The 12,679-nt window shown below is 47.4% G+C and overlaps 1 protein-coding gene across 1 annotated transcript in view; it reads left to right on the top strand.

The window, feature by feature from the left end:
• The window catches only part of Anks6 (ankyrin repeat and sterile alpha motif domain containing 6), a 46,198-nt gene that overhangs the window by 7,832 nt on the left and 25,687 nt on the right, over positions 1–12,679 (top strand). The window contains exons 3-5 of the mRNA XM_032904203.1: positions 2,342–2,386; positions 3,343–3,547; positions 4,672–4,778. Of these exons, the coding sequence (XP_032760094.1) occupies positions 2,342–2,386; positions 3,343–3,547; positions 4,672–4,778 (357 nt within the window). The remainder of the gene's footprint in view (positions 1–2,341; positions 2,387–3,342; positions 3,548–4,671; positions 4,779–12,679) is intronic.

The raw sequence follows: 12,679 nt of genomic DNA, 5'->3' as shown, positions 1-12,679 counted from the left end.
AGTGAGTGTGCAGTAGGTCCCTTCCGAGTTCGGGTTTCTCTGGCAGTCGACACGTTTCTTTGCTGCTGGTCTTAGGGGTGGCTGCTCTTAGTGAAGCAGTTACACAGCACATTGCATTTTGGAACCTCTGCTCTACAGTGTTGCACACAGCCTGGGCACCCAGCAAAGTGGGCTGCAGTTGCCGACTTCGCCAGATTTGGCTTGAGCCTCACTTTGCCCACTCAGGCCATGTGACCACTAGCACGGCTGTGGCTTCCTGGGAATCCTAGCATCTGGTCTCACGACGTAGAGATGCGTTTCTGTTGCCAGGGTCTTGGCAGCTGTACTTTGAGTATCTGTCCCGGTCCCAGGTGTGTAGCTCCCAGCAGTGGAAGTCCAGTTCCTTTGCTAGTGTTCGTGGGGTGCCTGCTGGGTTCCGGGCTCCCTTCAAAGCACCCAACACTTGTCAGCAAACAGTTGAGACCCAGATCCCCACAATGGAGGACAGTGGCCTTGGTTGGGGAAGGCAAGTCATAAATAGGAAATAAATGACCGTGCGCGAGAGGTCAGTGCTGTGAGAGAACGAGATGAAGAGAGCCAGAGTGGCCGTGTCCAGCATTGTGAAATGGCAGGGATGGAGGTCCAGGGAAGGTAACCATGAGTGGACCTCAGAAATCCAGCAAGTGTCCTAACCACTGGGAGGGCCACCACAGTTGTGAAAGCTGCACGATTGACTGTTATTACAAAGGTTCTTAAGTCATCAGCAGTGTACACACACACACACACACACACACACACACACACACACACACACACACACACCATTCTTCCCTGGAAATGCAGGAAATCCACCTGCACAAGACCTTGGCCTTTCTGTGTTCTTTCTCACTCCAACCAAAGCTGCCCAGGGACTGTGACATTCTTCTGTCTTCCTGCTGTGTGGAGGTTGGGGCAGGTCTCCTCTCCTTGGGATATGGTGGAGTCCCTGGACAACACCACTAGAGCCCAGAGTGAAGAAAGTCCCCACCGGGCAGTGCGGCTTATCTGCCCCAGCCTCAGGAGCCAGGCTGCACTGACAGTGACTCAGTGTACCAGGTGACTGCTTAGCATCCAGCAGTAAGAGTGGTGACATTCCTGTCCCTCAGAAAGCCCTGGGCCCAGCAAACCAAGCTTGTAAGCAATTAAAGGCACTTACAGTTTTACAGATTTTATTTAATGCATATGGGTGTATTGCCTACATGACTATCTGTGTACTGCATGTGTGCCTGGTGCCCTAGGAAGCCAGAAGAGGGCACCAGATCCCCTGCACCATGTCACCATGTGGGTCCTTGTGTACCTCTAGGTCCTCTGGGAAAGTAACCAGTGCCCAACTGCTTAACCTTCTCTCCAGCCCCCAGAGGTGCCTTTTGGGTGACTACAATGTGGTGTCATGATATTTCACAGGCAAAATTAGCCCTGTTGTTCTGTGGCCCTGCTGTTCTTGATATTGAGAGTCACGGAGTTACTCCATCATGCAGCTTGGCTGGGGTGGCTGCTGGGCCAGTTAGCACAGTGGTACTCTGATAGGCTCCATCTTTCTGAAGCACCTCCTTCCTACGCCACCTGCTGCTCCTTGGGACAACTCCGTGGCACAGATGCTGATGTTAATGGGACAGCCTGTCTAGAAACATGCATGCTAGCTCACCTGGAGGTCACTCACTGCTCCCCCAGGCAGCCCAGAGCCAGAGGTGTCCCTCATGGAGTTCGGGAAGGTGCAGGAGTCCTGCCCGTGAAGCCCAGCATGCTGACTGGCTTTAGGGAAGGTCTGATTGTGGGCAGCTGCTGGGCCAAGTGTGCTATGAGCCTGTGCAGGGAGGGAGGGGCTTGCACTGGTGGGCGTGGTCACCAGCACCAGGTCAAGGGTCAGAGCCCAATGTGAACATGTCTGATGGATGGTTGGCTAGACAGTAGTCCACAGACTGGTGGGGCACCCCCAAGTCCTTAGTGTCTGGAAGGAAAGGACAGATGTCGCTGGCTTTTCTGGGGGCCATAGTCATTACTTCCAGAGCTCAGTGGTTCAGTGTCACAGGGTTCTCTGACCTCATACTTAGCTCATTGTAGTTAGATTTTAGAAGTTTCTTTTTCAAATTCTTATAGAGTGAACTTTTTCCAAGGCCGTACTTTTGAGTGACCTAGGTAAATACACCCCACAATGTTTCCAAAAGTCTGAGGTGACAGCCACCCAGGAGGGCCGTCACATAGTCCCCTGCTCCCAGCTTCTGCCCCATGATTTTTAAAGCTAGCCTGCGCTCTGACCCCCTGTGGCTTTAGAGTTCTGTTAAAACTTCTCCTTGGTTGATTCTGGAAATCTCTGTTTACCCAGATGAGGAGAAGAGGCGACCTGATATTTTCCACGCCCTGAAGATGGGTAAGTGCTTCAGAGAGCGTCTGGATGTTGCCGAGCCCAAGCCCCGCCCTCCCTCCAGCCTGCCTGTCTCACCTGTGTCTCACGACACAAGGAATCCGATAAAGAAATGTGGTTTTGTTGTTCGCTTTTATTTAAAAATATTTTTTTAACTTTTGTGATGTTATAATTTACTCTCACCAGAGGAGGGTGGGCCCTGGAGGCCTGTAATTTATTAGTGTTCTGTGCACAGGCTCTAGAGCACTCTCCCAGTCCCTACCATCCCACTAGCTAGATGTACCTGACTCTTTCTGCGAGCCACAGTTTTGTTATGACTGAAAGACTCTTTAGCCCAGAGTTTCCATGTGCCCATGTGTGTGCATGTGTGTTGGGGGTAGGGGGAGGAAGAGGCACTTGTGTGGCATGCCATCATGCGGAGGTCAGAGGTCGGGTTCACCGTTGCTCACCTTCTTTTCTTACCGTCCACCCAGAGCCAGGCCAGCAAGCTGCTGGTATTCTCCTGTCTCCTACCCGCCTGTAGGAGCGCTCAGATTACAGACACCTACACTACATGCCGTGTCTGTCTTTCATGTGGGGTCTGGAGATTCAAACTCAAGTCCTAAAGCTTTCGTGGGTAGCACTTTTACCCATCCATCTCCCAAGCTCCAGGATTTCCTCTTGATGCAGTCACCACCTTCGGGCAGCCCTCCTGGATTCCCGTTCACCATCTAGACCCTTATTTTCTCTCTTCAGTCCTGCGGCCCTTCCTCACCCTCCCTACTCTCTGAGACACAGATAGCACCTGTGTTTGTTCGTCTGTCATAGGTAGAGGGATCTGAGTAGGGCTCCTTCTGACCCACCTTACTGGCCCCATGACCATAGCAGAGGCAGAGTGAGCCATTGTTCATCACAGAGACAACTGAATAAATGACCTTGTGGTGCCAGGGGCTGTGCATCACCTGGACTCCTGCCGTTTGCAGGAAACTTCCAGCTGGTCAAGGAGATTGCTGACGAAGACCCCAACCACGTGAACCTGGTCAACGGGGACGGGGCGACCCCACTGATGCTGGCTGCTGTCACGGGGCAGTTGCCCCTGGTACAGCTGCTGGTGGAGAAGCATGCAGACATGAACAAGCAGGACAGCGTGCATGGCTGGACGGCCCTCATGCAGGCCACCTACCACGGGTCTGTGTCTCCCACCCCTTCCGCATGAGGCCAAGCAAGTGCTCTGGCCAGGGCCTGGGGTGTTCTGACCCAGGATGCCACCTGTAGCCAGCCCAGGCCTGTGAGGACATTGAGGCCTGCAAAAAGATAGAATGAACGTGGGCTCCGTTCGGCCAGCCTCTGTCTTATCCAGGGCACAGGCCACCCTGCCCTGGCTGTATAGACCCACACAGCGGGTGCACATTAGGCAGAAAGATTAATTTCTCGTTTGTTTCTAGCTTAACCATGATTGGTCATTTGGCATTTTCACATGGTGGATCAGAGACCTCCATTAAGCATCCCTTCCATGATCTGAGCAGTGGCCACAAATACCTGGGCTTTCATGAACTTACACTGACGGTCATCTTGACCTTCCCCTTTAAAGTAATGTGATCATCCCAGCTAAGTGGGCTGTCACCCTTCTGCAGGCCCCTCTGGGTCTCCCCTTGCCTGGTTCAGCCAACAGTGTCACACTCCTGCATTGGTTCTCTTATCTGAGGAGCCTCAGATCCTTGACCCTGCCAGAAAGTTCTGGAAGTTTCTGCCAGAAAGTTCTGTGGACAGGTAGGTATGGTGGCTGAGCGCTTTGCTCTGGGATTTTATTGTCATTAGGGAGGAACATTAGGACTGATAGGAAGCACATTCGCCCCTGACCTGCTGAGTGACGGGCGTGATGGGCACATCCCGCTTAAACACTGGAAGGCTGTGTGCCCTGGTTAATGTTGGCAGGCTTGCTGTCCGGGAACATAGCCACACTTTTCCCTGTCACTTGCTGGATTAGCCAGTTTTCTGTCACTCTTAACAAAATGCCCAAGGCGATTAATTTATAAAGAAAAGGTTTAGTTTGGCTCATGGTTCTGCAGGTTGCTATTCGAGATGGAGCAGTCCTGAGGCTTCCAACCTCTGGGGAAAGTATCCATGGCACGGGCAGAGAGCAAGTGTCTAAGAAAGTGCTTAATCCAGGAGGCAGAGCCAGAGGCCCCTAACCCGCCCTGAGGGCACATACACAGCGCCTTCCTGTGACCAAGCCTTTGCATATGGGCTGTAGGGTGATCAATCCCCACATGAGAGTAAGGAGTCTAACTGCATGCCTCTTTGCTCCCCAGAAATAAAGAAATCGTAAAGTATCTGCTAAATCAAGGGGCTGATGTTACTCTTCGAGCCAAAAACGGATACACGGCCTTCGACCTGGTAATGCTGCTGAATGATCCTGGTGAGTCAGCCTCCACACCCTTCCTCACCAGGCCTCCCTTCACTGTGGAGTCTGTGCTGATTCTTAGAAGTCCGTCTCAGGGATCAAGGGCACACCCCACGCCCTTGGTACTCTCTACGCTAGCCTTCTTCCAGCACTAGCAATCCCAGAGTTGGAGAGACAGGGCAGACGAGGGCATGCGACTTTGCAGGCCGTCAGGACCTAGAGCCATTCTGTGGTCACAGTCAGAGATACTAAGTGACTTTGCAGGAAACATCAAGGGCCTGTGACAGGGAAAGCTGAGTGGAGAAGGAGGCCCATTCTTCTCTGGGTGGTTGTTGGCCCTGCTGTCCCCCTTCATGCCTCCCCTGTTCTGACTGGCCCTTTTCCTAAGGTCCAGGGCCTCCAAAAAGGGGCTGCATCTCTGACATGTCACTCTCTTGATTACCCTAGAAGTTCAGTCTGGAGATGGAGGAGTTCAGAGGCCTCCTGAGTCATACATAGGCTTTGAGCCTGGGCTGGATTCCCAGCCCCATGTTGTGAGAATGGAGGTTTTGTACATTTGCTTTGTACATGGCATGGTGTAAATGAGGTCAGGGGATGGCTTATAGATGTTTTCTACTTCCACCATGTGGGTTTGGGGACTGTGCTCTGCTTGCCAGGCTTGGTAGCAGGTGCTGTTGCCCTCTGAACATCTGCACACCCTGGCCTCTTCCTTTTCCCCCCTCCCCTCCTCCATTCCTCCCTTCTTCCTCCTCTCCTCTTCCTCCTCTCCTCCTTCCTCTCCCCTCCTCCCTCTTCCCCCTCCTCCTCCTTTCCCCCTTCCTACTCTCCTCCCTCCTCCCTACCCTCTTCCTTCTCCCCTCTTCCTCCTACTCTCCTCCTCTCCCCTCCCTTCCTCCCCTCTTCCCCTTCTTTCCAACCTTCCTCCTCCCCTCCTCCCCTATCCTCCTCCTTCCCTCCTCCTCCTCCCCTCCTTTCCCTCCTCCTTCTTCCCCCTCCCATTCCTTTGCCCCCCTCCTCCCTCTCCTCCTCCTCCCTTTCCTCCTCCCTTCCCTCCTCCCCCTCCTCCTCCCTTTTTCCCCAAGACAGGGTCTCACTGTATTGTTCAGGCTGACTTTAAACTCAGCCTCCTGACTACTGGGATTGTGGGTGCTGAGTTTTTTTTTTTTTTTTTTTATTAACTTGAATATTTCTTATATACATTTCGAGTGTTATTCCCTTTCCCGGTTTCTGGGCAAACATCCCCTTCCCCCCTCCCCTTCCTTATGGGTGTTCCCCTCCCCACCCTCCCCCCATTGCCGCCCTCCCCCCGACAGTCTAGTTCACTGGGGGTTCAGTCTTAGCAGGACCCAGGGCTTCCCCTTCCACTGGTGCTCTTACTAGGATATTCATTGCTACCTATGAGGTCAGAGTCCAGGGTCAGTCCATGTATAGTCTTTAGGTAGTGGCTTAGTCCCTGGAAGCTCTGGTTGCTTGGCATTGTTGTACATATGGGGTCTCAAGCCCCTTCAAGCTCTTCCAGTTCTTTCTCTGATTCCTTCAACGGGGTCCCGTTCTCAGTTCAGTGGTTTGCTGCTGGCATTCGCCTCTGTATTTGCTGTATTCTGGCTGTGTCTCTCAGGATCGATCTACATCCGGCTCCTGTCGGTCTGCACTTCTTTGCTTCATCCATCTTGTCTAATTGGGTGGCTCTATATGTATGGGCCACATGTGGGGCAGGCTCTGAATGGGTGTTCCTTCAGTCTCTGTTTTAATCTTTGCCTCTCTCTTCCCTGCCAAGGGTATTCTTGTTCCCCTTTTAAAGAAGGAGTGAAGCCTTCACATTTTGATCATCCGTCTTGAGTTTCATATGTTCTAGGCAACTAGGGTAATTCAAGCATTTGGGCTAATAGCCACTTATCAGTTAGTGCATACCATGTATGTCTTTCTGTGATTAGGTTAGCTCACTCAGGATGATATTTTCCAGTTCCAACCATTTGCCCTTTAATTTCATAAACTCGTTGTTTTTTGATAGCTGAGTAATATTCCATTGTGTAGATGTACCACATTTTTTCTGTATCCATTCCTCTGTTGAAGGGCATCTGGGTTCTTTCCAGCTTCTGGCTATTATAAATAAGGCTACGATGAACATAGTGGAGCACGTGTCTTTTTTTATATGTTGGGGCATCTTTTGGGTATATGCCCAAGAGAGGTATAGCTGGATCCTCAGGCAGTTCAATGTCCAATTTTCTGAGAAACCTCCAGACTGATTTCCAGAATGGTTGTACCAGTCTGCAACCCCACCAACAATGGAGGAGTGTTCCTCTTTCTCCGCATCCTCGCCAGCATTTGCTGTCACCTGAGTTTTTGATCTTAGCCATTCTCACTGGTGTGAGGTGAAATCTCAGGGTTGTTTTGATTTGCATTTTCCTTATGACTAAAGATGTTGAACATTTCTTTAGGTGTTTCTCAGCCATTCGGCATTCCTCAGCTGTGAATTCTTTGTTTAGCTCTGAACCCCATTTTTTAATAGGGTTATTTGTCTCCCTGCGGTCTAACTTTTGAGTTCTTTGTATATTTTGGATATAAGGCCTCTATCTGTTGTAGGATTGGTAAAGATCTTTTCCCAATCTGTTGGTTGCGTTTTTGTCCTGACCACAGTGTCCTTTGCCGTGCAGAAGCTTTTGTAGTTTATGAGATCCCATTTGTCCATTCTTGATCTTAGAGCATAAGCCATTGGTGTTTTTGTTCAGGAAATTTTTTTCCAGTGCCATGTGTTCCAGATGCTTCCCCTAGTTTTTCTTCTATTAGTTTGAGTGTGTCTGGTTTGATGTGGAGGTCCTTGATCCACTTGGACTTAAGCTTTGTACAGGGTGATAAGCATGGATCGATCTGCATTCTTCTACATGTTGACCTCCAGTTGAACCAGCACCATTTGCTGAAAATGCTATCTTTTTCCATTGGATGGTTTGGGCTCCTTTGTCAAAAATCAAGTGCCCATAGGTGTCTGGATTCATTTCTAGGTCTTCAATTCTATTCCATTGGTCTATCTGTCTGTCTCTGTACCAATACCATGCAGTTTTTATCACTATTGCTCTGTAATACTGCTTGAGTTCAGGGATAGCGATTCCCCTGAAGTCCTTTTTTATTGTTGAGGATAGTTTTAGCTATCCTGGGTTTTTTGTTATTCCAGATGAATTTGCAAATTGTTCTGTCTAACTCTTTGAAGAATTGGATTGGTATTTTGATGGGGATTGCATTGAATCTGTAGATCGCTTTTGGTAAAATGGCCATTTTTACTATATTAATCCTGCCAATCCATGAGCATGGGAGATCTTTCCATCTTCTGAGGTCTTCTTCAATTTCTTTCTTCAGAGTCTTGAAGTTCTTGTTGTACAAATCTTTTTACTTGCTTGGTTAAAGTCACACGAGGTACTTTATATTATTTGGGTCTATTATGAAGGGTGTCGTTTCCCTAATTTCTTTCTCGGCATGTTTTTCTTTTGTGTAGAGGAAGGCTACTGATTTATTTGAGTTAATTTTATACCCAGCCACTTTGCTGAAGTTGTTTATCAGCTTTAGTAGTTCTCTGGTGGAACTTTTGGGATCACTTAAATATACTATCATATCATCTGCAAATAGTGATATTTTGACTTCTTCTTTTCCGATCTGTATCCCCTTGACCTCCTTTTTGTTGTCTGATTGCTCTGGCTAGAACTTCAAGAACTATATTGAATAAGTAGGGAGAGTGGGCAGCCTTGTCTAGTCCCTGATTTTTAGTGGGATTGCTTCAAGTTTCTCTCCATTTAGTTTAATGTTAGCCACTGGTTTGCTGTATATGGCTTTTACTATGTTTAGGTATGGGCCTTGGATTCCTATTCTTTCCAGGACTTTTATCATGAAGGGGTGTTGAATTTTGTCAAATGCTTTCTCAGCATCTAATGAAATGATCATGTGGTTTTGTTCTTTCAGTTTGTTTATATAATGGATCACGTTGATGGTTTTCAGATATTAAACCATCCCTGCATGCCTGGGATGAAGCCTACTTGATCATGGTGGATGATTGTTTTGATGTGCTCTTGGATTCGGTTTGCCAGAATTTTGTTGAGTATTTTTATGTCGATGTTCATAAGGGAAATTGGTCTGAAGTTCTCTTTCTTTGTTGGGTCTTTGTGTGGTTTAGGTATAAGAGTAATTGTGGCTTCATAGAAGGAGTTCGGTAGTGCTCCATCTGTTTCAATTTTGTGGAATAGTTTGGATAATATTGGTACGAGGTCTTCTATGAAGGTCTGATAGAATTCTGCACTAAACCCGTCTGGACCTGGGCTCTTTTTGGTTGGGAGACCTTTAATGACTGCTTCTATTTCCTTAGGAGTTATGGGGTTGTTTAACTGGTTTATCTGTTCCTGATTTAACTTCGGTACCTGGTATCTGTCTAGGAAATTGTCCATTTCCTGCAGATTTTCAAGTTTTGTTGAATATAGGCTTTTATAGTAAGATCTGATGATTTTTGAATTTCCTCTGAATCTGTAGTTATGTCTCCCTTTTCATTTCTGATTTTGTTAATTTGGACACACTCTCTGTGTCCTCTCGTTAGTCTGGCTAAGGGTTTATCTATCTTGTTGATTTTCTCAAAGAACCAACTTTTGGTTCTGTTGATTCTTTCTATGGTCCTTTTTGTTTCTACTTGGTTGATTTCAGCTCTGAGTTTGATTATTTCCTGCCTTCTCCTCCTCCTGGGTGTATTTGCTTCTTTTTGTTCTAGAGCTTTTAGGTGTGCTGTCAAGCTGCTGACATATGCTCTTTCCTGTTTCTTTCTGCAGGCACTCAGCGCTATGAGTTTTCCTCTTAGCACAGCTTTCATCGTGTCCCATAAGTTTGGGTATGTTGTACCTTCTTTTTCATTAAATTCTAAAAAGTCTTTAATTTCTTTCTTTATTTCTTCCTTGACCAGGTTATCATTGAGTAGAGCATTGTTCAATTTCCACGTATATGTGGGCATTCTTCCCTTATTGTTATTGAAGACCAGCTTTAGGCCGTGGTGGTCCGATAGCACGACATGGGATTATTTCTATCTTTCTGTACCTGTTGAGGCCCGTTTTTTGACCAATTATATGGTCAATTTTGGAGAAAGTACCATGAGGAGCTGAGAAGAAGGTATATCCTTTTGCATTAGGGTAGAACGTTCTATAAATATCCGTTAAGTCCATTTGGCTCATGACTTCTCTTAGTCTGTCTACGTCTCTGTTTAATTTCTGTTTCCATGATCTGTCCATTGATGAGAGTGGGGTGTTGAAGTCTCCTACTATTATTGTGTGAGGTGCAATATGTGTTTTGAGCTTTAGTAAGGTTTCTTTTACGTATGTAGGTGCCCTTGTATTTGGGGCATAGATATTTAGGATTGAGAGTTCATCTTGGTGGATTTTTCCTTTGATAAATATAAAGTGTCCTTCCTTATCTTTTTTGATGACTTTTAGTTGAAAATTGACTTTATTTGATATTAGAATGGCTACTCCAGCTTGCTTCTTCCGACCATTTGCCTGGAAAGTTGTTTTCCAGCCTTTCACTCTGAGGTAGTGTCTGTCTTTGTCTCTGAGGTGTGTTTCCTGTAGGCAGCAGAATGCAGGGTCCTCGTTGCGTATCCAGTTTGTTAATCTATGTCTTTTTATTGGGGAGTTGAGGCCATTGATGTTGAGAGATATTAAGGAATAGTGATTATTGCTTCCTGTTATATTCATACTTGGATGTGTTATGTTTGTGTGCTTTTCTTCTCTTTGTTTTGTTGCCAAGACGATTAGTTTCTTGCCTCTTCTTGGGTATAGCTTGCCTCCTTATGTTGGGCTTTACCATTTATTATCCTTTGTAGCGCTGGATTTGTAGAAAGATATTGTGTAAATTTGGTTTTGTCATGGAATATCTTGGTTTCTCCATCTATATTAATTGAGAGTTTTGCAGGATACAGTAGCCTGGGCTGGCATTTGTGTTCTCTTAGGGTCTGTATGACATCAGTCCAGGATCTTCTGGCCTTCATAGTTTCTGGCGAAAAGTCTGGTGTGATTCTGATAGGTCTGCCTTTATATGTTACTTGACCTTTTTCCTTACTGCTTTTTTAATATTCTTTTCTTTATTTTGTCGTTTGGTGTTTTGACTATTATGTGACGGGAGGTGTTTCTTTTCTGGTCCAATCTATTTGGAGTTCTGTAGGCTTCTTGTATGCCTATGGGTATCTCTTTTTTAGGTTAGGGAAGTTTTCTTCTATGATTTTGTTGAAGATATGTACTGGTGCTTTGAGCTAGGAGTCTTCACTCTCTTCTATACCTATTATCCTTAGGTTTGATCTTCTCATTGAGTCCTGGATTTCCTGTATGTTTTGGGCCAGTAGCTTTTTCCGCTTTACATTATCTTTGACAGTTGAGTCAATGATTTCTATGGAATCTTCTGCTCCTGAGATTCTCTCTTCCATCTCTTGTATTCTGTTGGTAAAGCTTGTATCTACAGCTCCTTGTCTCTTCTTTTGGTTTTCTATATCCAGGGTTGTTTCCCTGTGTTCTTTCTTGATTGCTTCTATTTCCATTTTTAATTCCTTCCACTGTTTGATTGTGTTTTCCTGGAATTCTTTCAGGGATTTTTGTGTCTCCTCTCTATGGGCTTCTACTTGTTTATTTATGTTTTCCTGGAATTCTTTCAGGCATTTTTGTGATTCCTCTCTGTAGGCTTCTACTTGTTCTCTAAGGGAGTTCATCATGTCTTTCTTGAAGTTCTCCAGCATCATGGTCAAATATGATTTTGAATCTAGATCTTGCTTTTCTGGTGTGTTTGGATATTCCATGTTTGTTTTGATGGGAGAATTGTGCTTCGATGGTGCCATGTAGTCTTGGTTTCTGTTGCTTGGGTTCCTGCGCTTGCCTCTGCGCCATCAAATTATCTCTAGTGTTACTTTGTTCTGCTATTTCTGACAGTGGCTAAACTGTCCTATAGGCCTGTGTGTCAGGAGTGCTGTAGACCTGTTTTCCTCTCTTTCAGTCAGTTATGGGGACAGAGTGTTCTGCTTTTGGGCCTGTAGTTTTTCCTTTCTACAGGTTTTCAGCTGTTCTTGTGGACCTGTGCCTTGAGTTCACCAGGCAGGCCACTTGCAGCAGAAAAGTTGGTCTTACCTGTGGTCCCGAGGCTCAAGTTCGCTCGGGGGTGCTGCCCATGGGCTCTCCGCAGTGGCAGCAACCAGGAAGATCTGCGCCGCCTCTTCCGGGAGCCTCAGTGCACCAGGGTTTCAGATGGATTCTGGTGCTTTCCTCTGGAATCAGTAATGTGTGCAGAGAGCAGTCTCTTCTGGTTTCGCAGGTGTGTCTGCCTCTCTGAAGGTTTAGCTCTCCCTCCCACGGGATTTGGGTGCAGAGAACTGTTTATCCGGTCTGTTTCCTTCAGGTTCCAGCGGTGTCTCAGGCAGGGCTCCTGCTGCTCCTGGGCCCTCCCCCACAGGAACCCAGAGGCCTTGTACAGTTTCCTCTTGGGTCAGGGATGTGGGCAGGGGTGGGCAGTGTTGGTGGTCTCTTCCGCTCTGCAGCCTCAGGAGTGCCCACCTGACCAGGCGGTAAGGTATCTCTCCCACGGGTTCTGGGAGCAGAGAGCTGCTGCGGGCCGGGATCCGCGGGTGTGGGACTTCCGGTAAACACAGGACGTGCCTGGTCCTAGAGGGATTCTGCCTCTGTTGTCCCGATTCCACCAGGCAAGTCACTTGCAGCAGATAAGTTAGTCTTACCTGTGGTCCCAAGGCTCAAGTTCGCTCGCGGGGTTCTGCCCACGGGCTCTCCGAGGTGGCAGCAACCAGGAAGATCTGCGCCGCCTCTTCCGGGGGCCTCCGTGCACCAGGGTTCCAGATGGCCTCCGGTGTTTTCCTCTGGAATCAGCAATGTGTGCAGAGAGCAGTAAGGTTCTGGTTTCGC

Source organism: Rattus rattus, chromosome 1, assembly GCF_011064425.1.
Source record: "Rattus rattus isolate New Zealand chromosome 1, Rrattus_CSIRO_v1, whole genome shotgun sequence".
Classification (NCBI taxonomy): domain Eukaryota; kingdom Metazoa; phylum Chordata; class Mammalia; order Rodentia; family Muridae; genus Rattus; species Rattus rattus.
Note: the sequence above shows the minus strand (reverse complement) of the source record. Positions and strands in the feature narration are given on the sequence as shown.